The sequence below is a fragment of the Coccomyxa subellipsoidea genome (assembly GCF_000258705.1).
Source record: "Coccomyxa subellipsoidea C-169, whole genome shotgun sequence".
In the NCBI taxonomy this organism is placed as follows: domain Eukaryota; kingdom Viridiplantae; phylum Chlorophyta; class Trebouxiophyceae; family Coccomyxaceae; genus Coccomyxa; species Coccomyxa subellipsoidea.
In genome coordinates, this window is record NW_005178023.1 from 973,290 (window position 1) to 999,173 (window position 25,884).

The window sequence follows — 25,884 nt, forward strand, 5'->3', positions numbered from 1 at the left end:
GATGTCCAAGATTTCGCCAAAGATCTGGGGTCTCTTGAGCGATCCCTGCTGGATAGATTCCTGTCTGGTGAGAACAGGAGCTTCCCCTAGATCATCCTGTGTAATCGAAGTACTTAGAGATATTGCGAACTAGCTCAGCTATCTCTCCACATCTGAGGAACCGTCAAGAACTCGTGTAATCGGCAAGAGAGCCTTGTGCACCTTACAAACCATTGAACACTATTAAATGCTTTTTATTTTGTTGCAGAGACCCCACTTTGTACTGGCAATGACAGACTGGGCCAGATAGATAGCGCTCACATTCCCTCACCAGAAAAACTAACCCAGAACGTCAAGCACTTCCTGGGGTACCACATGATCAAGCAATTCGATGTCCTCAACTTTTTGGAGGATACAGGCAAGCTTTTGGCCGAAAATCAATCTCGTCTACGCTTTCTTGATCACTTGGAATGTCTCCTCTTGAGCACGAGCTGTGCCAAAAGACCTGAAGACCTGCCGCCACAGGCACCTATATTGAAGGCATGGAGGACACTGACGACGACCCAGATGTGATTGAACGCAAATGGCTGAGGCCTGTGTACTCGGCAGCACCAACGGTTGTGCACAGGTGCTCGCCTGCCAACATTTGTAAAGCATGCTTTGCGGAAGATTTTTTGTGCCAAATGCAGTCACCAATTCCTCTGCAATCATCCACCGCCCTGAATATCCCATATCACACTGTGCTTGCAGGCTGCTAATATGGCTTTGTGAGAAGGGAGTGTACAAGAGCGAGGAGATAAAGGAAGCCCTCGAAATTGCCGAGAAGTCAATCGATGAGCTTCCCTGCTGCGCGCTGCTCTCACAGTACCTGCCGGGGCCGCGCCACAGCGCATATGAGCTCTGTCATGCAGACACGTCCTTCCCAATGGGCAGTGGCATGGTCGCCACAACCTTGCAGGCCAGATACCAGGACACCTGCCCCTCTCTCAACTACTGGGGCCTGGCTGCTTCAGCATGCAGGGACACCATGAAGGTGAGCTAGTATGACTGCTGCTTGCGGCAGCACACTTTAAGCATATGTTATGCAATTATATAGGTAGGTTGGGGAAGAGTGAGGAGTGTAGAAGTCATTGTGAAAGGGTGCCAGGTGATCTGGTGGTTATCAGAAAAAATTTGGTAGGGATGACATGGCAGGAATGAGTCAAGTAGGGTGGAACTGACATGCCCAGCATATGCAGAGCCTCTCCATTTGCCCGTCAAAGACTAAGGACCTTCCAGACAGTGTCCAGGGCAGGGTGAATGTGCTGGCAAGATCAGACAGTAGGACAGCGCATTCAGCACTCATGCAAAGCACAGTGATGTTGTAATCATGAGCTGATGTTCTACGATGTGTCTTTCGCGCGACAGGTGAAAGAAGAACACAGCCAGAGGATGCATGCCAAGCGCATCGGCGATGGCGGCCGCGTCACATTTGCCACGTGCCATCAAGGGTCATCACCCTGGGAGGAGCCGGTACACACCTGATTGACAACCTTTTGCACAATTACTCTGTGAACTTGTAGCAGGAAGACCACATGATTAAATCCGTTCTTGGCTGTTCTCTTGGTGATTTAGAGGTTTACAGAAGCATGAAATTTATGTGGGCGGAAGGTATCACGAGGTGATGGGAAATTATGACAGGGCATGGCATTGTGCGCAGGAGGGTGGCGTGGTGGTCCAGTTTGATGGGCCCATTGCAGCGCTGTTTCGCGCGGGTATGATAGTGACGGCAACATTTCAGCAGCTCAGCAATGGCTCCAGCAGCAGATGGGAGCTTTCCAGCCCTGGCTATGTGTGGCCGTCCTGGTACTGTGAGAAGGGCTGCATGAGCACCCCCAGCTGATCAAGGCCTCCAGAAGATCCCAGGTCCTGGGTGTGAGATCACGGGCCTGCCATGGGATTTTGTTGTAAATATTGGCTACTGCGTTTTGGTTTCATTGTTCAGGTTGCAATCAATTGAGACTCGGTATTGGTTTCCACCTCTTATCAGTAAACGCCAGTGGCCCTGGCCCATGGGGCCCCTGCGGTATGATGTTGTCATTATTGTTATGTTTTCCCTGCCGAAGGCAAGGTGCGTCTGCAGACAAGCTGCATGTAAAGACTGCCAAATTGCTACCCCTTGTTGGACTCGCCAGATCCAAGCACGGGGCCATTATAATGGCCATTATAATTATCAGCTATATATAATAATAAGCTGATATATTCTTCCTGTACAGTGTCCGGACCAGGATCCATTGCACCACTTGGACTACTCTTTTGGACAGATGACGATTTGTAATTGATTTAGAAATGTCTGTCTCACTTTCAAGTCAGTGCGGGCAGCTGCCGCCCATGAAGAGGAAGCTGCAGTGGGGTTTGAGGTATATATGGAGAATCGACAGCTGAACACGTCTTTTGTCATGTGACCAGATGAGCCCATTGACGGTCAATGATTGACCTCCGTTCACAAACACGGTGAGAACTTCAGACGGATATACTAGAGTTGGGTGGTCAAATATATCTAAGGGTGACAAGTGTGACAGTGTTTGGACGTGAAATTACAACCAAGTCACGACAGTTCTGTCGTGCATGTGGACTACAGCATATTGCACCTTTGGCAACCATCAAGCCAACGTAGTCTTCCAAAATGATTGCAACCATACATACTCTGTACTACCAGGCTGGCCTGCAGAAAGGGTTTCAAACTCCACGGCCTCGATGGAGAAAATTGCATTACTCACGAGCTCCTGGAAAGCTTTCCAGGAACTTGCTTGTGAGATGTCAAGAGACAGATATTGAGTGGGTGGAGAGAGCCGCGATCCAAAGAGAGGCATGGAAGGAAGAAAGCCGCAAATACAGGAGTGAGTCCCACAGGTTTCGGTGCTTTCTAGTACTGTAACCTCTCTGGATTTGGTGCTCTTGCAGCGTGTATGAGAACCAGACTTACCTTCAAATTTGTCTTCACATCTAATTGAGAGCTCATGTTCTCTTGGCCAGGAGTAACCTTCACATACGATGACTGGGTGGCACACAGGAGCACCACTCGCTACAGCCGTCATCTCGCTGGTATTCTGGAGTGAGTGCACTCTTCTCTGACCATTACATATTGCCCACCCCTTTGCATTTCTTTTACAGAGTCGCTGACGACACAACATGATGATTGCTGTGCAGCTCTAGGATCTTTCGTGGCCTTTTGCCAACCCTCACAGCTGTCATGATGGTTGCCACCTTTGTCTCAGTCTATGAGACACTACGTGAGGTAAGAAGATCACCTGTGACGAACCATGTCAGATGCTTGCATGCCCAATACGTGCGCACATATTCTTGTAATATAACACCACTCGCAGTGACGTTAGCATGCTTGGCGTCTGCTTCTGCAGGCTGGCATCCTCATACCGCACGACTGGGTAGGGTTGACAGTGGAAGCCGGGCAGGCCTTCAATCTGACAAGCTTTGCGCTGTCTCTGTTGCTGGTCTTCCGCACCAACGAGAGCTATTCCAGATGGCTCGAGGCAAGGAAGGCATGGACCAATATTGTCACAAGATCCAGAGACTTTGCACGCCAGGCACGCACATCCGTGTAATTCGCACACTTCGGCAATTGCTTTACTGTACATCAAGAGGGGCAGGCTTTGCCCTGTTGATGAAGAAAATCTCATCTCATGGACCCAAATGGCTGTGCAGGGCCTGTCCTGGCTGTCTGGGGACAAGCAGAGGGAGAGCATGCTGGAGAGATGGACCATAGCATTTATCAAATGCACCATGGCACATGTGCGGGAGGAGTGCGATCTCCAGTCCCTGCTTGAGGTGCGTTTCAACTCCCCATAAGCGTGTTTGAACAACTTGTCCCCGGCGGGGGCACTATAAATATTGCGACTGTGCCCACAATTGATTGGGTCTTGTTTGGATCTGGCGAGTCCAAGAAGGGATAGGATGGTGGCAGCCTTCATCTGCAGCTTGTCTGCAGGACGCATTGTGCCTCCTGGCAGGAAAGGATGTAATCAGAATACCATTATTTATTTTGTAGGGTCGTGATGTCTATATTTGTCCGTTACATTGAAAATCCCACACACCACATACCCTCTTTAACACACTTTTAACACGTTTGTCACGCATCCGCTCTCCATGTCTGCCTGCAAGCATGTGGCATCCTGCTGTGCTGCAGGATGTGTTAGAGGCACACGAATTGGAGCAGCTGATGGCAGCGCAGCACAAGCCAAACTTTGTGCTGCACGTTCTGTCAGAGCTGGTGTGGGGCGCTAATTTGATGGAGGGCCAAGCTATGCGGATGGATGAGGCGCTGACCGTCTTCGGGGAGCAGGTGGGCACATGTGAACGGTGCGCTCCCGCATGCTCCCGCATGACGATATGATCCAGTTGCTGTAGGATGCGTAGGATGCGTGAAGCTTCCAACAGGGGAAATCTCGTGTATATGATCACACCACCTTGTGTGCGATAGTCTGTTATCACACCATGTCTTTACTGACATCTGTGGCTGGGCTGCAGGTTGTTGAAGACTCCAATCCCGCTGAGCTACACAAGGTCAGCAAATGCTTCAGTTTCCTGTGCCTCCAGAACTGCTGAAGCTTTAATACACACCAGTTGAGCTCGGGGGCTGTGCATGCCTAAATGACTGTGCGGTGATGGGAGGCACACTGACATGCAGGCACACATCGCGGTTCCTAGTGATGTGGCTTGCTTTCCTGCCCTTCTCTCTCTGGGATGCCTGCCACTGGGTCACCATTCCAGCCTCAGGCATCATCGCGTTCCTGCTGCTCGGCATCGAGGAGATTGGAGTGCAAATCGAGGAGCCTTTTGGAATCCTTCCCCTTGGTGCGTGGATTCTATTCCATACAATAGAAGCGGATTCCGTGATAGACCCTCAAAGTTTTGACTGCACCATCCAGCAATCTGTAAAGGGTGCTTTGAGTTTGGCCTTGTTGCTGAGGATGACTGGCTGTGCCCGCAGAGCTATTCAGCGATGTTGTTGTGGGCGAGATCAGACAGATGGGGCGCGACACGAGTGTGCAAGCTCTGGTGGAGGCAGGCCTGAAAGGGAGCGGTGCAAGCGCTAATGGGGCTCGACCTGTGAGCATCCAGTGAGTGAGGGAGAGTTCTGCTTGTACAACATTGCATCCCTGTGCAAATGTGAGGTGTATTTCAACGCGTTGCTACATATCTGTCCCATGCTGTGAATTGCTTTTACACTCGGAAAAATTGCACTCGGATCCGCCATCGGTTTTGGCCCAGCATGTTGAGCTAGAAACATCCTTTTCTTGTGAATTTTATCAAGTTCTAGCCAACCGTTTGGTATGTCCAACGGAAGGCAGGCATGGATGCCGAGTAGTAGTCTTTGCTGGTCTTTCCTAGCTATAGCCCAGCGTTTGTATATAGATAGCATTTGATGACCCGTGGGTAGGTCAAGCTTGTCATGATCTGTAGTTCTGAATTCCAATTAGGCTGAGTTGGTAGCAAACTTCTTGTCGCATGCCGCATGCGGTGGCTGCAGACACATTTCCATCTCGGTTGCCTGTAGGCTATTATAGCTAATGTGCTTTGATGAGATCAGTTCCTGTCTAGCTGGCCGCGTGGCTCCATGTATGCATGATACTACAATATTCAAGCCCGACCTCATCAGAAGTTGCCTTGTAAAATATTCTGTGATCGTTAAATTTTCTGTGAATTGAAATATTATACATTCATGGTCCCCATATTTTAATATGGCATATTACCAGAATTAGCAATATCTTGCAAGGGGAGGGGAGGCCAACTTCCTGAAAGATGGAAGCTTCCAAGTCAGATCCAGCTAGCCACCAGCAGATTGTGAGCCTTCTTGATGCACAATACAAGCAGACACAAACCGTTCTGCGAGATACAATATAGACATCTCCCGTAAAGTATTATATTATACCTCATTTCTGACGACCTTGCAGTGATGTCTTATCTCCTCAGGTGGGCCATCGTGCAACCAGGGATGAAGTGCTTCATATCTCACCATAAAGTCCACGGATGCACAGATCCCTTCTGATGAAAATACTGACTGATGTAAATGTGGATGTGATATTTGGCCCGACTCCTTCACTGTTCTTATCTTTGCCTTGTGTCCATGCTCAACAGGGACTTTCGGTATATTGCATCCCTAGAGCAGCAGCACATTCATCTTTCCAGACCATGGATGGCGCACAGATTTTTCCAAACACCAGGTGTCAGCTGTTGCACCTATTTTTAAAGTAGCCGTTTGCTCTTTGACCAGGCAGTAAGGGAGTGGGTCTCACCATTTCTTTGGCATTGCAGGCAAGATGCTTTCACGGAAGCATCTGCAGGTTCTAGCAGCCAAAAAGGTGAGCCCCTTGCATGTCATAACATCAGAATAGGCAGGTCTACTCTCATTCAGGATCAGTGTGGTGTTGACACTTCTCACCGGCTTTGCCAATATCAGTGCTGCCTAGTATGATGCTTTGTTGTTGCCAAGCAGGGTGGCGGCAAGGGCAAGGGCAATCAGAAGAAGGGATCTAGCAGCATTGCTGACCTGCTGAAGCCAAGAGAGCCTTGGGAAAGGACAGAGGTTGTGATGCAGAACCTCATTCTAGTAGAGAACCACAGGAGGAAAGTGGGGAGGTGAGATCGCACTCCTGTCATGCCACATCCTGCTACAGCATCGATGTCGAGGATATCTTTGAGCCAATCTTGCTCAGCGCTGATCCCTGTGCCGAGTGCAATCTCATCTGCATGCAGTGCAATCTCCACATGCCACAGCAATCATGTCTTGGATCTGTCCTTGAGCCAGCTTTGCTCAGCGCTGATCCCTGTGCCGAGTGCAATTTCCTCTGAATTGCAGTCCAATCCTGGAGGACATTGACATATCTGAGATGGCAAAAGCGCTCTGGGAGGCGCCATTCGCAGTCCTCTCCCATGACAAATTCGAGAACGAGGATCCGGTGTTCACATACGCCAACAAGGTGTGCCTCCCAAAATTTTGCAGCACAGCTCAAAGACCTTTGCTGCACAAAGTGTTGAGAGGCAACATGGAGCAAATTCTGCGTGCAGGCTGCATTGGACTTGTTTGAGGCGACATGGGATGAGCTGGTTGGCATGCCCTCAAGAAAGAGCGCTGCAGACGAACCTGAGGTGCGCTACAGCGCCTGCAAATTGTAATGCATCCGCTGTATGTATGTAGGCAGAGAGGGAGCGCGCTTGAGCGAAATCAGGCTTCTTACTGACATAATGGAATGATCTGGATGTCAAAGGCTCAGGAAGATAGGAATCAGATTTTGGAGGCGGCCGCTGAGAATGAAGTGATAAAGAACATCAGCGCATGGAGGCAATCTTTCAAGGGAACCCGATTTCAGATCAAGGACGGTATACTGTTCAATCTGGAAACTCCCACCGGCAAGAAGGTGTCCTTTCCTCCGCCTCACCAGTCAGGCAGTTGAAAATATCCCGCTGTTCTGAAGACACCAGCGTAAAAGTGACTGATTTAAACCAGCGAATGACTCTGACTGCCTGCTTCTGGTGTCTTGGCTTGCTTGTGCATGTCAGCGCTCTTTCTTCTTTTCAATGCTCAAGGAACTGCATTTATTCCTGCACAGGTGGGCCAGGCAACAACCATTCACCACTGGATCTACGAGGATGGGACAGAGGGGGGCCCAGCAGCCTCAGAGCCAGTTGAGCCGACAGAGAAGCCCTCAGATGAGGAGCTCACAAAAGCAGGTATGGCTTTTTGTGGGCATTCCCACAGGGGGCTCAGTGTACCTCTACATATACCGCACTCTTTGCAGTGCATGTGATTCGTGGACCCTCACCAGATGGCACCAGATGACCTCTCATGGGAGGAGTCCTATTGATAAGTTGTATTCTAAGGGTGCAAAGACAAGCATGGTTTGGTCCAAGTATGCGTGCCTGCATGGGAGTATCTGAGCTGGGTGTCTGGCTTGGGTTCACAGAGGAGGCTATCCAGGAGCAGGCAGCTCTTGTGCGCGCGCTGAAGGAGGAGCATGGCCTGGGGAATGACGATGAGGAGGTGCAGGAGAATGTTGGACTGTTGCTGCGGAGAAAGGCAAAGCTAGAAGCGCTGCAACGGCGAATGGTGGCAGCGGACGCTGCAGCAGCAGAAGCTGAAGCAGCGAGCGTGCCTTCCGCGCCATAGCTGAATGCAGAGTGCCTGAGTGGACAGCCTGGAGATGGTGGTGCCTGTCTGTTAGTATATTCATTGCAGCGATATGACCTGCATAAGTTCTGGTGTCCAATTGCAGCACGAGCTTGACAAGCTTTCCTCAGTAGAAATGTACAATTTACATCCATGGCTGCTCAATGTGGGTGTCTGAGGTGTAAGCTCTCTACTTCATCAGCGCACACAGTAGCATTACACAGTCTTCAGGCTCAACTGGAAAGTATACAGCTGTTCTTGGGGGAATATACTTTGGTACAGAGGTATAATATTGGAACAGTCTTCTACAGGTTCTACGATGTCACATCCTGAACACGCCGTAGTGAGGGGTGGTGTGCGAGTAGCCATTGGACGCCACAGCCAAAGCCAGGCTCAGCACGCGCCGGGTGTCAGCAGGATCAATCACTCCATCGTCCCACAAACGTGCGGATGCAAACTCTGGCTCGCCCTCCTTGTCATACCTGCAGAGAAGGGCATACAGTATTATCTCAATGCACACTATCCTGATTACAGCAGATGGGCCAATGGCAAGTCCTGCTGTTGTGATGTGCTAGAGAGGCACATGGTGCTGCGTACCTGTCAGCAATCTTGGCCTTGAAGGCTGCCTGGTCTTCCTCGCTCCATGCAGTTCCCTCTCTCTCATGCTTCTGCGCCTCGACCTGCAGTCAACATCTGTTAATGACACATAGGATTTTACTGCATATAATGCATCTGCGCGCATGCAACAGCGGCAACAGCGTGCCCTGTGCTGTTGACAGATGAAATGATCTGTGCCCTGCGCTCTGCTACAAACCATTAGAAATATTTGGGCCATGGAGCACCTGAGCCAGCACGCCTGCAGCCTGCGCGCCTCCCATGACTGATATGCGCGCATTGGGCCAGGAGAAGAGGAAATTGGGGCTAAAGGCGCGACCGCACATGCCATAGTTGCCCGCTCCAAAACTGCCGCCAATGATCACCGTGATCTTGGGCACCTGAGCGCCAGCAAGCATTGCTTGCATGTTTGCACCCCTCTGACCTGTCTTCAAACTATGTCTGCTTCTTTCTTTCCCTGGAATCCTTGCTCCTTGAGTGACGTTCATGGCAGAAGATCTCATCTCACAATGTGCCCAACCGCTGTGTTGCTCTTTCCTTTCTACTAGTTGGCATCAGTATGGCAATCCAAGATTGCATGCATGTAATCTATGGCTATAGAAGTGCTCGCCTGTGCATTGGCCACGGCCATGACCATTTTGGCGCCGTCCTTGGCGATGCCGCCTGCCTCGTACTTCTTGCCGACCATGAAGCCCATGATATTTTGCAGGAACACCAGCGGCACCCCCCTCTGTGCACACAGCTGTATGAAGTGGGCACCTGCAGCAGGTCGATGCCACTTGGAAACTATTCCGGCTGCCTTGATCCACACCCGGATATGCGATGAACATGCCAGCCAGGAAATCTATGCTGGACGATACGACAGGACGACAAGGGCAGGCAGCCAATATATACCAATCAAAGAGTTTCAGCACTCACTTGTGGGAATGCCATGCATGCCAGTCAGGGCGCCAATGCCATGCACGATTGCCTTCTTCCAATCAAGCTAAATTATCGCCCATAAGAGGAACATTTTACGCGCCGATGCAATTGCAAGGCAAGCAGTCGTCAACGTCGGCATAAGTGAGGTGTGAGCGGAGGCGGCTAGACACCTTTGAGCGCGGACTCGGAGAAGAGGATGCCGTTGTTGGCAACTATGCCGACCTCGCGGCCGCAGATGGATCCAAAGCCGGTGACGAGCGTCGCACCGTACAGCGCCTTGAACTCACTGAAGCGCGACCCGTCCAGCACCCTGGCCAGCACCGCGCGCACATCCCACGGCTTGCGCGCATCCGCCGGCACCACCCCTGCCATACCCCCGCCATCAAGAGTTTATAGGGGTTTAGCCCTAGGTCTTCTTTTAACCCCCGCCGGCAGGGATACTGAATAAATTGTGCGTTTGAATCCCCCCAGCACCGCACCTCCGCGCATGACATCATCAGGACCCGCCTTCACCACAGCGGGGAGCTGTATATCAAAGGGAGAACAACTTGCTCTGAATGCCCATATAAATTTTGAACTCCTCTGGCCACAGGAAGACTAGGGACAAGAATAATCATCTTCTTTCTTATTGCCCCTAACACCAAATACCAGAGCGCGCCTCGTTGTCAACCATATTGCAGGCCACTATCATGCTGTCTTGCCCCCGCCTGGCAGTCAATTTTCTAATCTGCCTGCTCACCCTTGAAGATGGCTAAGTGACAAGCCTCACGGGTTTCGAATTTCTGCATAAATGGGAACGTAGAGGCTCTAACAAGGACAAGGAGCAGTGCAGCTGACCTCGCAGCTCCTCTGGCGGGTGCAGCGGCTCCTCAAACGCCGAGGGGACTGGCAGCTGCAGAGCGTTCCCTCCCGCCAGGCTTAGATTGGCAACGATGCCACGCGTGATGCTGATGGCGTGGTCCTCGCTCTCTGCCAGGTGGTCTGCCACGCCCGACGTGCTGCAGTGCAGCTCCGCGCCGCCCAGCTCCTCTGGCGTCACATCCTCCCCCGTGGCTGCCTGCATGCGCGCACACGCCAGCTGCTCACCACATGGTCTGCTGTAAGTCCTCTTTCTTGGATCTACAGAAGCCAGATAGGCACACTGTCTCATAAATTCCAAAAGGAGGATCAGTGGCGTATCCCAGATCAAATGACTTGATGCGGCTGGGGTGAAGCTGCAGTGATGGTTCAGCACACCACGCCACATGACAGGAAAGAAACGTGCTGGTGAAAGGCTGGATGTTATGAGACAATTGGAGCCCACACGAAAATCACACGGTGGAGGCACAGCACCAGATGCAGCCTGAACAGAGAAGATGGTAGAAAGTAAACACAAATATATCCAGCTAATCTAAGAAGAAGTGTCAAAATAGACTGACCTTGACCAGGGGCGGGCCCCCCAGGAAGATGGTGCCGTTGCCGCGCACGATGACGCTCTCATCCGCCATGGCTGGCACGTACGCGCCGCCAGCCGTGCAGGAGCCCATCACCACCGCAATCTGTGGGATCCCCTTCGCTGACATCCGCGCCTGTGCGTCACACACTCACACACTTACCGGCTTTTCAACTCTCCAAACAGGGGTTTGTAAATAACAGGAGTTGAAGAGGTCCAGACTTGCGTGCAGGCTCAGGAAATCAAGAATTGATCAAACAGAGAGCAAATTGCATCCACCTTTTTCCTAGCAATATTCTCGCAGAATAAGTCTCGTGAGAAAATTTCTGCAGGACTTCTGAGACAGGGGTTATGTGTCTTGAGAAGGGAGGTAGCTCAGGGCACCTGGTTGTAGAAGATGCGGCCAAAGTGGTCTCTGTCTGGGAAAACATCGGCCTGTCGAGGTAGATTGGCACCGCCAGAGTCCACAAAGTAGACGCAGGGCAGACGGCACATCTCCGCAATCTCTTGCAACCGCAGGTGCTTCTGCATGGCCACAATCCCGGCTTTCACTCGAAAGCAGGTCCCGTCCTAAACAAGCATTTCTTGCTCCAGGCATTAATTAACTGCAGCTATCATCAGCGAGTGCAACAAGTCAAGCTGCTCATTGTTACGCTTGGCAACTTACCTTGACAGTGATAGGATAGTATGTGCCACCCTTGACTGTTGGGTCATTGGCGACCAGAGCTACAAACCTGCCATGCACCCGGCCTATACCCGTCACCAGCCCACCGCTTGGAACATCCTCCTTGCCTGTAAATGAAGGTGCATTGTTACACACAACCTTGTGCACAGGAGGATAGAGATGTGACACCCGGGCAGAGCACATCTTGTTTACTTGTCAGGGCCAAGAGGTGCTTGAAAGTACACACATTGAGCATCCATCTTTGGACCCGAATGATGAAAACAGGTACTATTTATTATAGTAATCGGCGGGCCCAGACGGAACTCCTCACGTACCGTAGAGGCCGAAACCAGCCAGCTGTGAGAGTTCCAAGAAAGGAGAGCCTGGGTCTAGCAAGGCATGTATTCGCTCCCTTGGGAGCTTCTTCCCTCGCGATCGATTGCGATCCGTTGCTTTTTGGCCACCGCCTTGAATTATGCGAGCGATCTTAGTGTCCAACTTATGGACGAGGGTGCCCATCTGCTGGGCATTTTCCTGGAATGATGCTGACAAAGGATGTGAGCCCTTGCTGTCCAGCACATTACTGTTGTCTGCTATAGATACCGATGTGGAACTCTGTCGAATGCTGCAGATTCTCAGTGATTCTCTCAAAGACCCAAGAAGTCGTCTGCCTGTTATGACAGCCATGAGGCGGAGAAGCTAACGCTCATCAATGCGGTGTCCTTTACATATTGTGACCTTTGACAGCCCAATAAATAAGGAGTGACAGATTATTTATGGCATAAATGGTCATCGTGCATCTGACGAGGCAAAGCCTTCTGCCAGGTCGACCTGACGTCAGCTTGGCCATTTGCATGCATTTAATTGTGTGAGAGGGTAATGCTTGCGTTCTTTGAAGTACTTTGATCATGTCCTTGACGATTCAATGCACTTCTGCATTAGAAATCTGAAGCTCACCTTGTGATTCAAGTCCACCGATCCTCCAATGGCATGAGAGATCTCATATCCTTCCAATAGGCAGATCAAGGATAACTTAGCACATTGCTATCAAAATTCGTCCATGGCGGTCTCGTCAAGTCCACCGGACCTTCTCCAAGCAGCTCGACGCCTGGCCGTGGAGACACAGGCTGCCTTGCTATCACGTAGAGAGCGGATCCTGCAGGGAGATCTGCGATGCCAAGAGTATGAAAAGACGACAAGCATGCTACAGGATCTTCCTCAGGGTGGCAGCGCTGATGTCATGGTGCCCCTGGGCAAAGCAGCATTCTTTCCTGGCCAGCTCGTGGACACTCAGAGGTGTCTCATCAGAATGGGTACAGCAACCTGATGCAGCTTTGAGCAATAGGTCGTCATGTCAACACCATCTGTGTACGAGCAGAGCACTGATCGATTCTCACCTGTGCAGGTGACAATGTGCATGTACATTGCAGTACCAAGGAGGCTGTGGCAATCCTGCGTCAGCGGTGCAAGTCCTTGACAGATACACGTGGATCACTGGAGAATGAAGTCAAGGCAAGCACACCAAGGATGCATTCCCAGTGCTGTTCAGCAAACTCACATAGCAGCATGAGACCTCCCTGCATTGCTGAGGCAACGTGTTCACTTCGTATGCAGGAACTGGAGAGGAAGCTTGCAATAGCCAACAGTACCCTGGCAGTGTCCCTCGAAGAAAGGGCAGATCCAACAGAAGGAATACTTGACATTCGAGAGGACTATGATGAAGCGATGCATGGGCCCACCACAACACCAGTTGCAGGTGCACCATCTGTTCTTGCCAGGCTCCTAGAATTCACGAGCAATCGTCCAATCTGTCCTTATTGTTATTTTTATTATTATTACGCGCTTTTCCTGCCAAGAGGCAAACTGCGTCCTGCAGACAATCTGTCTTCATTGCAATCTTAATAATACTCGTGTGCCCAACAGGTGCCTCAACCAATCCATATAGTGTGGCAGATATGAGCAAGGGACAGCTTCCAAAGAGCAGTGCAGCAGCATTCTCGAGCGCGGCGAGCCCTCCTCCCCAGGAGCAGGCAGCAGGCCAGCGGCTGCGAAGGAAGAGCGTCACCTTTGCCGATGAACCCATGCCCAGAGCCCCCGCACCAGCAGAGGCTCCACAGCAGCGCGGCATCAGGAAGGGCTTCCTGGACAGACCAAAGCCTGTCCTGAAAAAGACCTCTCAGCCTGCCAGAGTATCAGAGGAAGCGCCAGCGAGTGAGGCAGCTGTAGACACTGCAGAGCAGAGGCGCATCGCTGAGGGCCGAGATGCAGCCTTCTCTGGGACGGTAGTGGAGAGAGTGCCGGAAGAGAAGCAGGAAGGCCTTGATCATGGAGTCAACAGCAGCGCGGGCGGTCAAGATGCCCTGGGCATGCAAATTGGAGCAGGATTGCTGCAGCATGATGCGCAGCCGGCAGCTGCACAAGCCCCTGTCAAGAAAGTGTCCCGGTTCAGACAGCAGCGCGCTGGAACTTGAATTCCGCCAGTGTTACGGGACAGATTGGCTGCCATGTTTTTATGCTGATGCACTGAAGAACACCTGCAGCATGCCTCATCCCTGACAATGCCCATCGTTTTGTGCAGTGCTGATTGGTCATGACTCAAGTGCAGAGCTCTGCACACACTTACAATTGAGTGCATGCAAGAGCTCTAGAGGCCCTGCATCTTGCTGTATCAACATGGCACGTTACACTCTGAATTACGATCTCGTGCTCCAAGTGACAATCGGAAGATGCCTTTAACTACCGCATGCTGTGCACAAAGTCCAAATTTCTTACGAATATTGGGCAGTGTATAATCCACAAGCTTCCGGAAGTCCATACGAAACCTTATAGGCGTTAATTAGACGTGCGTCGTAGCGACTTAGAGAGAATAGAGAGCGGAATTTGACGATTGGTACGATGAACTTGACCAGGATCTTGTGTTTAGCCGTTGTACTGTCGTCCTTCATCCTCACACGAGGATCTGGCCAGCCCTTGGCGCTGCCTCATCCGGGTGCATTCCCTGCTCTGCCACAACCAGGTGCTACAGCACTCCAAGTACAATCGTCAGCTCCGGAGCAAGCACCAGGTGGAGTCTTAGCGCCTTCGGAGAACCCCTCTCAGGTACGCCCTTGCGACACGATCTTGCCAGGGGTCCGGCTAATCGGATCAGTTCGCGATGCTGGATGGCGCTGATCGTCTTCTGGATTAGGAAGATTTACTTTAATTGGAGCTCATCCGGTAACAGTCGGTATGGGAAGCCAGTCGGCGGACTGACCAGTTGACATCTTAGATCATAGAGTATCTTCTGTCGGGATATCACCCAAGATGGTACAGCTGAGGCTTGATTGGGCATGCCCTTGTCGACGCCTACTATACGTATCATAGTATGTGAGGAATTTCTGCTTCAAGTTCTGCAGTACGTAAAGCACTTCCTTGCAACTCTTGGTGCTTTTGAAGAGCTTGTGTGGAATATTATCCTGCACTTACAAGTGCTGCCATCCTGATGACAACATCTAACACTGCAGAGCAATCAGTGCTCATCTATCCTCTGCATTGCCCCGTTCACAAGCATTCCTTAGTGGCTCAACTTGTCCTGTGCAGTTTCCGCCGCTTGGGCCCGCACCCTGGGGCACAGGCAATGCAGCTGCGCCCCTGCCAGGAACAGGCCCAGCCATGGCGCCCCGCAGCCCATACGACCCAGTTTTCAACCCCATTATTTCTAAGGCAGACCCCGCTGCCCAGCAGCAGCAGCAGCAGCAGCAGAGCCCATACACCAACATGCAGACAGTCAGCGCTGACAGCAACGGCCAAGTGACCACCTACAACAGCAACACTCCATCCTACAACAACTATGGCAGCGCCCCTAGCACTGATGGCAGCGTCTCTGGTCAGCAAGGGACCCAACAGGGCCAGCAGCAGAACCAACAGCAAGGCCAGCAGCAGGGACAGCAGCAGCAGACACAGCAGCAACAAGGCCAGCAGCAGCAGGGACAGCAGCAGCAGGGACAGCAGGGCAATGGCGGCTATGTGCAGTCTGGTGCCACAAATGGGGGCCAGGCAAACAACAATGGCCAGCAGGGCACCGGTGCCAACAACCAAAACCAGCTGTGAGTCTATCATCCTTGTTATTGTACGTTGGGAGCCTCACCTGGGTGACGCCTGAGGAGTAGTTGCTCTACACATATCATTTTCATGCCAATTGATGTGATCCTATGCGCAGTCCAGTAAATTGTCTGTGAGTGAGCTGTGCAGCACCAGGAACACACTAACGAGCCTGACACATGTGGCGCAGGCCCGTCCTGAATGTGGGGGCACCCAGTCCATCAGAGGTGGCGGCTGCTAACCCCATGGTGAAAGCAGTGGAATTGGCGCACCAGCAGGTCCAAAACGCCCCGCAATTCTCCTTCGGCCAGGACGGCGCCACGATTCAGCAGCCGGTAGTCACCAATCCGGCCGACGGCGTCACCTCCGGCGGGAACCAATTCAAGGTCAATGAGTATGGTGTCATCCTGGGCAATGTGGGCACTGGCGGCAGCGTGCAGGCATGCTTCCTGCCTCCTCCCCTGAATGCTGTTCCACTTGCATGCTATGGGGTCTGTTGGATACAATATTTTCTCAAAGTGTACGGCGGCAGCATGAAGGCATGCTCCATGCCTCCTCCCTTGGACACACTGTTGCCCTTGCAGAAGGGAAAAAGGAAGGAAAATACACATCAACTCCAGCCGCCCAGGGCTATTTGGATGTACTGGCAGAATATGATGCCATTTGGCATCAACTTTAAAGCTCAAAGCTCCTGCCTCCTTCCTCAGGGACTGTTCCACTTGCATGCTATGGTGTCTGTTGGAAAGAACATTAAGCCAAAGTGAATGCAAGACATGCAAGGCAGTGCCAGCGCAATGTAGGGAGACAGGGCTGCCTTGCAGTTTCATGCTATGCGCGTAACAGGATTGGAGCTCGTGGGAACCGTTGTTACCTGTACCCTTCCTTGAGATGCCTGGGTTGCTGCAGGGCTTGGCTGCATTAAGAGCGTAGGCATCGATTGAGAGAGAAGTCTGGATTTGAGACTGATTGTTTCACTATGTGGGGGGCTGCAGTTGTCAAACAATGGTGGAGTCACCGTCGACCCTGGCACAGCTGGTAACCTGTGGACCCTGGCCAAGCAAGCCGCCAACTTCTACGGCCGCAAAATGAAGTTGTGAGCTGGGCGCTGCACTGCGCTACGCTACAATTAGTAATATTGTTGTACTTATCATGTTCAGCAATGGCACTGTCAGCCAAGGTCCTGGCTGGTAACAGAAAGCTGCCTGGTTTCGGCGCCGAAAATTGCATGATCGTCTGCAGTATTGTCTGGGCCACCTCAAGACCCTGCTTGTCTGTACACAACTGAGCAATCATTTTATATAGAGTTAATGTCGATGTGAACAGACAGAGAATTGTGCAAACCCAGTAATTCCGGCTGAGGATGTTGCAATAATCATTCCCAGTGTTTGCATGCTCATGACAAACGTCTGAAAGCCCGATGTAAGGCTTAAAACTTGTTTCTTGAGTATTTATAATTTATGAAAAGCCTCCTGAGGAACCGCAACAATCGCAACCGCCGGCGCGCCAGCCAACTGTCAGCTGATCAGTGTAAGGCTCAAGAACGGGCTTTCTGTTCATAATATTTCTTTCTTGCTTCACTGTGTGGCTTACTGTTTCATATGTTCTGACGTATTGTCGCTGTGTTTATTTCTTGCCGATCAACAAATGCAGAGCGATGCCTTTCCTTGGACTACTGCTGAATGCATGCATGCAAGGACCCTCTAAATATAGCCCTAATGTGGGGTGGCGAGCTTGGCTGCCTCCGCCGAGCTTTTCAGAAGTTTTTGGATCCTTTGCAGAAGGAACACATAATTCACATCAACTTGACATTGTACAGTGCTCTGTCTGCACTGCACAGCGCCGGCGGGTTGACACAATTTTGACGTCATCAGGAGGATTCCCTTGCACGTTTCAGAGCCCTGGGGCTCTTCTGTCGCCATCAACTTCGGGATTGTTAACATATAACATATTCTATGAATACACGACGGAGGGGCGAAGGACTGGCTTGTTGCTGGCTTGAACTTCAGGCGTTGTGATCCTGTCGCGTCACGCGGCTGCTCCTTTGGCTTTCTCCTTCAGGTGATGGACTTGGATGCCAGCATTGTTTTATTGAGATCCTCCCATGGAAAGACCTTGCAAAGATTTTCTTGTGTTTTTGCCCAAAACGGCGGGTTTTGAGAAGGCCATTGCCAAACCCTGGCGACGAAGGATTCCTTCTGTCTGGAGTGCCTCAATGATACAGTGCGATCGAGATAATTCTGCATGTCTAGAATGTCATCCATCTTCCAGGAAGCAATTTTCCAGTTCAATAGAAGGCATGCAGACGCATACCAGCCTCCTTGTTTGGCAGGGCACTGTTTTCTTGCTCTCTCTCTTTGATCGGTTGACTGTCATCTGTATTGCAGAGCTGGGAGCATTATCTCCCTAGGACTGTTCAAGAGACAGCGCCAGGACAGGGCTCAACATGGCTGCAAATGGTGAGCGTCATCAAACTTGCTGAACTCCACACACTACGGAGCAGGCACCGTTGACAGTGTCGAGTGTGTTCTGAGAAGTGCGGTCAATTGGAGTTGCAACGGTCGGGTTCAGGAGAATATAACAATTTGCAGGCGAAAGTGAAGAGAAGAAAGACATCGTCCGGACTACAATTAATGGCAATGAGGTCGATGTCAACAACCTGTCAATACAAGAGACGCTTAACATGGTGGAGGTATGTCCCCGACTTCTTCACCACATGATGCAGGTGTTCAGAGGTATTCTTAGTGGAAGTCGAAGTGGATTTACTCCCACTCAATGCATGCCAGCTGAGCCCAAGTCAGGGTGATTTGAATCCACAGGCAACCGAGGAGGGTCTCACAGACGCAGAGGCAAAGATCCGGCTGTCAACCTATGGCCCAAACAAGCTGCCACAAATCACATGGGATGTTGTCATGGTACAGATTGCTGCCATCTGCGCAGGACAAAGCCATCCAGGCCCTGACAGCCGCACTGGCGCCACGGGCCAAAGTCCTGAGGATGGCCAGATACAGACCATTGAGGCCGTCGGCCTGGTGCCTGGAGACATTGTAATCGTACGCTTGGGGGACATTGCACCAGCCGATGTCAAGCTGCTGGGCACTGATGATGAACATGACCAGCCTTTGCAGGTAAGTCCTGTTTTGAGGCACTGTGCATATATTGTGAAGCTTGCAAATTGATGCTTGTTCATGCGCTGAAGTCCTCAATGCCAAGACAGGGAAGGCTGGAGGGAAACTATCGCGAGATTTCTACGAGGCACCTAGCCCTGAGGGCTGGAACAAGCGTGTAATATTCTAAGAAGTACTCCTGATGCTTGCAGGTAGACCAGGCAGCTCTGACAGGCGAGTCACTGCCGTCAAAGAAGGGCCCAGGAGACGTCGTGTTTGGAGGGTCGACGATCAAGCAGGGAGAGAGGCATGCCGTCGTGTATGCCACTGGCCCAAACACCTTCTTTGGCCGCTCTGCTGCGCTCATCAGCGGTGTCCACAATGTGCCCAACATCCAGAAGGTTCGCCTGCTTCCAAAGCCCTGCGACATGCACATCTGATATCTCAGCAAATACTTGATAGGTTTTCAAATAGTCAGGACAGCTACAGGACAATTCAATCTGGTGGGGCAATGCTCCTTGGCATGATCAGTACAGCTCCTATTCTTTTCTTGGATGCATGTCAGACATCCTCCTCCCAAGTGGCTGAGATGTGTGACCTGCCTGAGTCACTAAGCTTCAAATGCATGGGGTTTGCACAGATCATGACAAAGATCGGCGCATGCTGCCTCATCACCATCTTCATCTGGGTCGTCATTGAGCTGGCTGTCCAGTTTGGCGGGTACCATCATCACTGCGACATCAGTGGAGCAGGTGCATCTCTTATTCAAAGCAAACCTGAATCAGAGCTATGCTACCTGCATCATGTGCCCTGCTTCAACAGCCTGTGTGTTCTGATTTGCCATTTTTCGCAAAGCTGTACACGAGTAATTAGCTTACAAGGCGTGTGATTTATTTGGCAGGACACTGTCCTACTCTCCTGAATGTGCTGGTCATCATAGTGGGTGGAATTCCCATTGCCATGCCGACGGTGCTGTCAGTCACGCTGGCTCTGGGCTCCTACAAGCTGGCCTCTGAGGGCGCCATCGTGGCGCGAATGTCGGCTGTTGAGGAAATCGCTGGCACCGACATCCTGTGCTCTGATAAGACAGGTGACTCATGTGTCATATCTGTGAGACAGCCGTGACTGAAGCTAGTCATAGGGCATTTACAGTTCCAATTTGCCATTCCTGATCAGCGATTGATTTCTTGTTCTTGGCAAGAAGGAGCAATTATGCAGTGGTGCAGAGATTGTGTCGGCCCAAGATGTGCCTGCAGCAGATTATGATGTCATTGCTTGCCGGGCAGGGACGCTCACTTTGAATCAGCTGACCATCAACAACGAAGCCATCTACACTCTGCCTGGACACTCCCTGGACGAGGTGAGCCTACTGCATTACACTGTGTGTCCCCCACTCAAACGCCGTGCTGCTCCTGTCCGCTGTTGCACTGATCATTTGGGGGGATTACAGGTGCTCAGGCTCTCTGCTCTCAGCGCTGACACGCACAGTGAGGAGGCCATCGATATGGTGATGCGCAGCTGCTGCCCTGACAAGGTATGGACACTCTTTCTGCTGACAGCAGGAGCAAACAGTGCAGGGAGTGCATTTTTGTCTACAATATGCATGCGACCTGCACAAGTGTGTGTAGCTGCAAGCAGTGCAGAGACTGCGTTGTGATCTACTGTGCGAATGATACGAATGAGGGAGTGTGTGTGGCTGCAGGACATGCTGGTTGAGAAGTATGACCAGATCAAGTTTGTGCCCTTCAACCCGGTGGACAAGTACACCGTTGCCATTGTCATGGACAAGGAGGCTGGCAGCACCTTCCGCATCCTGAAGGGAGCTCCCCAGGTCAGCCAGGAAGTCAAAACCTTTGCTCTTGAACCGCTCCCTTGAAATTGAAGCATCATTCGCGCTGGCACATCTGAGGTCAGGAAAATTGGAATCACAAGTTGAAGAGGTTAATGGAGCACGACTTGGCAATGCAGGTTGTCCTGCGCATGGCGCACGGCAGCGCTGAGATTGAGGCGGATGTGAAGCGCAAGATCGATGAGTTTGCGGGCCGCGGCTTCCGCGCTCTCGGCTTGGCACTCAGTGAGGGTGGCTCTGGCCAGGCCAGGTGCGCAATTGCCAGGCTCTCTGCTGATAAATCTCATATTGTCTTCCAATGCTTTGGTCAGGAAGGAATCATGGCTTCACGATGAGTGTGGTACTCAGGTGGGAGATGGTTGCCTTGCTCCCGATGTATGACCCGCCACGCCATGACACCAGGCAGACAATTGAGAGCTGCATTGAGAAGGGGATCCAGGTAATACATCATGGATTCTCATCTGCTGTCAAAATCGCCAACCAGATGCAGTTTGCGCCTACACCAGCAGACCGCATCTGAGAAATATTAACATGCAGCCCTTGGTGTTTGCAGGTGAAAATGGTGACTGGGGATCAGCTTCTGATTGGCAAGGAGACTGCCAAGCAGCTGGGCATGGGCACCAACATGTACACCACCGATGAGCTGCTGCATGTGAGTGTCCCAAGAACTTTTCAGAAATCTCCCGATGCAAGTGAATGTCAAGTCTTGCCAGCTTCTAGCTATCTTCAGAGGGTTGCAATCCTTAGTCCCTGGCACTGGCCCTGCCTCGATGTCTGCATTCCTCTTGATATAAATTCGTCAATGTCAGAGTGCGGGATATGCCATGTGTGCAGGGTGACAAGAAGGGGGACGACTCAGCAGAACTGTTTGTGGAGGAGGCTGATGGCTTCGCAGAGGTCTTCCCTGAGCACAAGTTCAGGATCGTGGAGATGCTGCAGAACCGGCGCCACACAGTTGCCATGACTGGCGACGGTGTCAACGACGCCCCTGCCCTCAAGAAAGCAGACGTGGGCATCGCAGTGGCAGGTCAGCAGATGCCACATCCTCTTACTGATGCACTAGTTCCGAATTCTGGACATTCTTGCCGGTTTACACATTGCAGTGATTACCACTGCTGGGCATGCGAGGATGTGCAGGCAAAATTTGCATTCTCTTATAGGTCTGCATTACTGATAATTACTGCAACTGTGGAAAAAAGTGCAACTCTACTGGCCCTTACACAGCCTGCATCAAGCACAAATTGGATGTCCGACAGCTGCATGATGGTGTGCATGTCATGTGTATGTGGCATACGCACACCTTCGCATGATATGTGCACAGATGGTGTCGCCTGTGCAGTGCATGGGGCGACTGATGACTTGTTGATTACTGATGTGCGACTGATGCCCAGGTGCAACTGATGCGGCGAGGGGCGCCGCTGACATTGTGCTGACAGAGCCCGGCCTAAGCACGATCGTGACGGCTGTCATTGGGGCGCGCAAAATCTTCCAGCGCATGACCACCTACGCAAAGTACACAGTCGCCATGACGTTCCGCATCTGCTTCACCTTTGGCATCCTCACCATTGCCTACAACTGGTGCCGGCCTGGCCACCCCATGCATGCTGCAAGGCTCCCATCCTCACGCAAAGTTGCCTTAAAGTGTCCATGCAGACTGCTCAACTCGCTGTGCATGTATCTTGCCGGTGTTTGAAATTGATCTTGCGGCAATACCCTTTATGCCCAAATGCAATGCCTTCGTGCATGCCAGCATGCATGGTGTTATTACATGCCATGATGGTGCCACCATGCCTCCAGCACACAGTATTTTGTTTGGGGGAATTTCACAGGTGGGTTGTTTATAATTGTCGCATGCAGGTACTTCCCCACGCTGCTGATTGTGCTGATGGCCGTCTTCAATGATGGTGCCATGATTGCGCTCTCAAAGGACCGCGTCGTGGCCTCTCGCACGCCCAACCGCTGGAACCTGCCCAGCATCTTTGCCCAGGGTATGTCTGGCTGCACACTACATGATCCGACTGTTATGAAGCTAAACGTAACGTTGAGGGCGATTATTCTATTTGGCCATTCTTGTCTGTTAGGCAGGGTCCAAGCTGTTGTATGTCAGAAACTGCATGGCCCTGCAGCAAGGCTCCTACACCACCGGATAGTAGCTAGGTATCGGCTACATCGTGCTGGCATTAATAGTGACAAAGGAGCGTTCCTGTCTGCAGGGATCGTATATGGGATGTATCTAACCTTTTCCACGTGGCTCCTGTACTTTGTGGCCACAAAGACGCACTTCTTGTCAAACTCCATCGAGATGTACAGCCTGAACGATGAGGCAAGCTTGCATCGCTGCTATCCATTGTTTGACCTTGTCTCTAAAGCTTTTCTTCTGTTTCTTTGATCGCTCTTTCTTGATGAGCCGAATGTACTACTGCAGCTGAGACTACGTGTGCGTGCTCCAGAACGAGACACTGGTCAGCTGGTGCATGGACACCATCAGGGCCACAGGCCTGGATCCCTTTGGGTCAGCATGCACGGCCGGACCTCAGTACCAGCACGCTATCGGCGCCACCTTGAAGGACTGTAAGCGGCTGCAGCCCCCACTTCTGCAATGCACTGCCTGATTAAATTCTGCCTTCATGCTTTATGATGTCCCATTTTAGTCTGCAGGGCTCGTATTATTGTCCGTGCAGGCGCGAGAGTGACTGTGCTGGACCAGTGCCGATGGGAGCAGTACTATGTCCGCAACTCCATCACCCGCTCTCTCATCTACAACTATGTGCGCCTGCCTCCTCTTGCATCTCATATGGTGTCACTCAGGCTGCGTGAAACCACACACCTTCCAATCCTCTCTTAAGCTCTATGTTGGGATGAAATGCAGCTGCTGCTATCACGCAGTTATTGAGGTGAATGCTGCAAGCAGGTCTCCATCAGTGGGCAGGCGCTGGTGTTTGTGGTGCGCACAGCGAGCTACTCCCTGTGTTCGCGGGCGGGCCTGTACACCTACCTTGCCTTCTTTGGCGCTCAGGCAAGCGTCCCCGGCTAGCATCCATTCCCTTCTATTTTGAGATCCTCCTCCCTCAATCGCAGCATAGAAGGACCTCTGCCGCAATAGAGGACCTCAATTTGCCTCTATTAAACTTCAACGTTACAGCTGGCGCTGCAATATTGCATCATGTGAGAATGTGTACATCAAGAGGTAGGATATACTGCAGCCTTTACCTGCGCAGCTGCAGAGCACCTTGCCTCTCGTGGCAGCAACAGCATGCAATTGAATTATTAAAACATCGTAATGTGGGGTGCAGATTGCCTCGACTCTCATCGCCATCTTTGGCTTTGGCGGCTACCCGTTCCCCAGCAACCGCGTGCAGGGCTGCCGCTTCTGCACGCTGTCCACCGGCGGGGGACCGCCCTTCTTTGAGCACAAGGCGCCCGTCGCCTTCACCGAGTCCGGCTCCACCGACTCCACCATCGGCTGCACGTGCGTCCCCTCTGCATCCTCATCTCTTCAATAATGGCAAAATCCAAAGCCCACAGGCCATGTGCGAAACATGGAGGGTTCCTCCCACATGCAATCCTGCAGAAAAGAGACTCCTGAAAACCCCGCTTTCAGTCAATACTTGAAAGATGATGGTTGGACTAAAGTGTGCATGCATCCCTAGCATGTATGAATAATTTTACATAGCTGCCTTCCTTGATGTTTGGTTGACAACATAGCTATGAGAGAGCACAAGAATTGAGGTGGCAAGTTGGCGAGGGAACATGTGGGACTGCAGGTACTATGTGATTGTGGCCTGGATCTGGGCGGCGCTGTTCTACCTGGGCCTGGACCCCATCAAGTTTGCCATGATGTGGATCTCCAACGAGGAGGGCTTCCGTGACAGGTCCCTCTTCTTCAGGAAGCGCCGCCGGGTGCGCCAGCTGCCACGCAGCGACACTTCACCCCTCATGCAATATTGCTCAAAGTAACCTAGACCTTCTGTGATGAATTTGGAACCATGGTTGCCAGACCTAGGCATGCAAATTTCCCATGCGAGTCTGTCACCCCTTTCTTTGGCCATGGCAATCTGCAACTAACAAAGATGATTCCTTCTAAGACACATGCTCCTGGGTGTTTGATGATTATTCCTTTTCCTAAATTCTCAAGGACTTGACGCATCCAATGTTGTTGCTTTCTTCGATATTAATTTGAGTCCTAATTTGTTCTTCAAAATGAAGCGCTGCGTGCACTGCAGCCGGCTGCGCCGGAGGTGACTGAGGAGGAGGCGATGGGCGCGATGACTGAGCAGAGCCACGTGGTGCAGCCCACGTATCAGAACGCGCTCGGCCGCGCCAGCCTCGGACGCATCAGCGAAGCCCAGCTGCGGCGCGCCACCGTGGTGCGCCCCCCTGCTACCGCAGCGCTGATGTCATAGTGTTATCAGTATAATTATCACATGCCTTTTCTTGCCAAGAGGCAAGGTGCGTCCTGCAGATAAGCTGCTATTAAAGGCTGCCACAATTCTACCTATAGTGCTTTAGCACCGGGGAAATTTGGAAACGATAAGGCGGCATTGCACCCAGTGCCCACATGTGACATGTATCAGCCCATTGTGATTTATTGATGATGGCACTCCATCTGTCCCACCAGATTGCAAGTTTCATCATTCAGATGTGCAAGCTCTGGATCCTGTGGATTTGCAGAGTGCTTTTAGAGAGGAATGCCAGGATACCAGACTCGGCTTTCTATTAGAGAGCGAGCGTTTTGGGGATGTGATGTGTCTGTCATGCTCACAATTTGAAGGGGAGATATTGTGTCCAATGGCAGGTCCTGATTGACGAGCACGGGCGGCCGCTGCCGCGCCCTGCAGCGCTGGACCCGTCATCTCCTCGGGGAGCCCAGGCGGACAAGCCAGGCTCGCCAGTTGAACGTCTGCGCCGCGTGTCCATGGAACTGGCCTCCAAAATCACCTGACCTGCCCCACTGTCTGCTCATTGGGATAATCTGCAGGCTATGATGAAGCTAGGCATGACATACTTGCATGTGAGGCTTTTTAGTGCAGGTTGTGTAGGAATGGTTAGGAATGCTTCTCCAGGACCACGGCTGCT

General features: G+C 51.7%; 4 protein-coding genes across 4 annotated transcripts; 3 read left to right on the forward strand and 1 right to left on the reverse strand.

Moving 5' to 3' along the window:
• Positions 1 to 521: 521 nt before the first annotated feature.
• On the forward strand, positions 522 to 1,861 carry COCSUDRAFT_59668 (hypothetical protein; the record flags this gene model as incomplete). Its single annotated transcript, XM_005643673.1, has 4 exons — positions 522 to 607; positions 730 to 1,012; positions 1,387 to 1,491; positions 1,679 to 1,861. The coding sequence occupies 4 exons, from the start codon at positions 522 to 524 to the stop codon at positions 1,859 to 1,861; spliced, it is 657 nt and encodes a 218-aa protein (XP_005643730.1).
• A 629-nt stretch (positions 1,862 to 2,490) lies between these two features.
• On the forward strand, positions 2,491 to 5,072 carry COCSUDRAFT_31392 (UPF0187-domain-containing protein; the record flags this gene model as incomplete). Its single annotated transcript, XM_005643674.1, has 8 exons — positions 2,491 to 2,858; positions 2,995 to 3,073; positions 3,169 to 3,256; positions 3,378 to 3,563; positions 3,682 to 3,804; positions 4,163 to 4,335; positions 4,504 to 4,539; positions 4,664 to 5,072. The coding sequence occupies exons 1-8, from the start codon at positions 2,645 to 2,647 to the stop codon at positions 5,070 to 5,072; spliced, it is 1,308 nt and encodes a 435-aa protein (XP_005643731.1). The 5' UTR covers positions 2,491 to 2,644.
• A 3,393-nt stretch (positions 5,073 to 8,465) lies between these two features.
• On the reverse strand, positions 8,466 to 12,294 carry COCSUDRAFT_38395 (carboxyl transferase; the record flags this gene model as incomplete). The annotated part of the gene is made up of 10 exons (XM_005643675.1): positions 8,466 to 8,625; positions 8,741 to 8,823; positions 8,986 to 9,138; positions 9,369 to 9,517; positions 9,850 to 10,044; positions 10,517 to 10,736; positions 11,098 to 11,247; positions 11,496 to 11,636; positions 11,779 to 11,903; positions 12,111 to 12,294. 10 exons carry the CDS (start codon positions 12,292 to 12,294, stop codon positions 8,466 to 8,468), a joined length of 1,560 nt encoding a protein of 519 aa, XP_005643732.1.
• A 2,350-nt stretch (positions 12,295 to 14,644) lies between these two features.
• On the forward strand, positions 14,645 to 25,750 carry COCSUDRAFT_49038 (plasma-membrane proton-e; the record flags this gene model as incomplete). Its single annotated transcript, XM_005643676.1, has 22 exons — positions 14,645 to 14,874; positions 15,355 to 15,860; positions 16,046 to 16,271; positions 18,672 to 18,980; positions 19,172 to 19,360; positions 19,600 to 19,711; positions 19,861 to 20,049; positions 20,246 to 20,319; positions 20,410 to 20,493; positions 20,662 to 20,790; positions 20,928 to 21,058; positions 21,157 to 21,247; positions 21,362 to 21,460; positions 21,643 to 21,835; positions 22,200 to 22,386; positions 22,666 to 22,796; positions 23,490 to 23,575; positions 23,720 to 23,830; positions 24,102 to 24,277; positions 24,573 to 24,708; positions 25,032 to 25,175; positions 25,604 to 25,750. Exons 1-22 carry the CDS (start codon positions 14,671 to 14,673, stop codon positions 25,748 to 25,750), a joined length of 3,654 nt encoding a protein of 1,217 aa, XP_005643733.1. The 5' UTR covers positions 14,645 to 14,670.
• Positions 25,751 to 25,884: the final 134 nt, after the last annotated feature.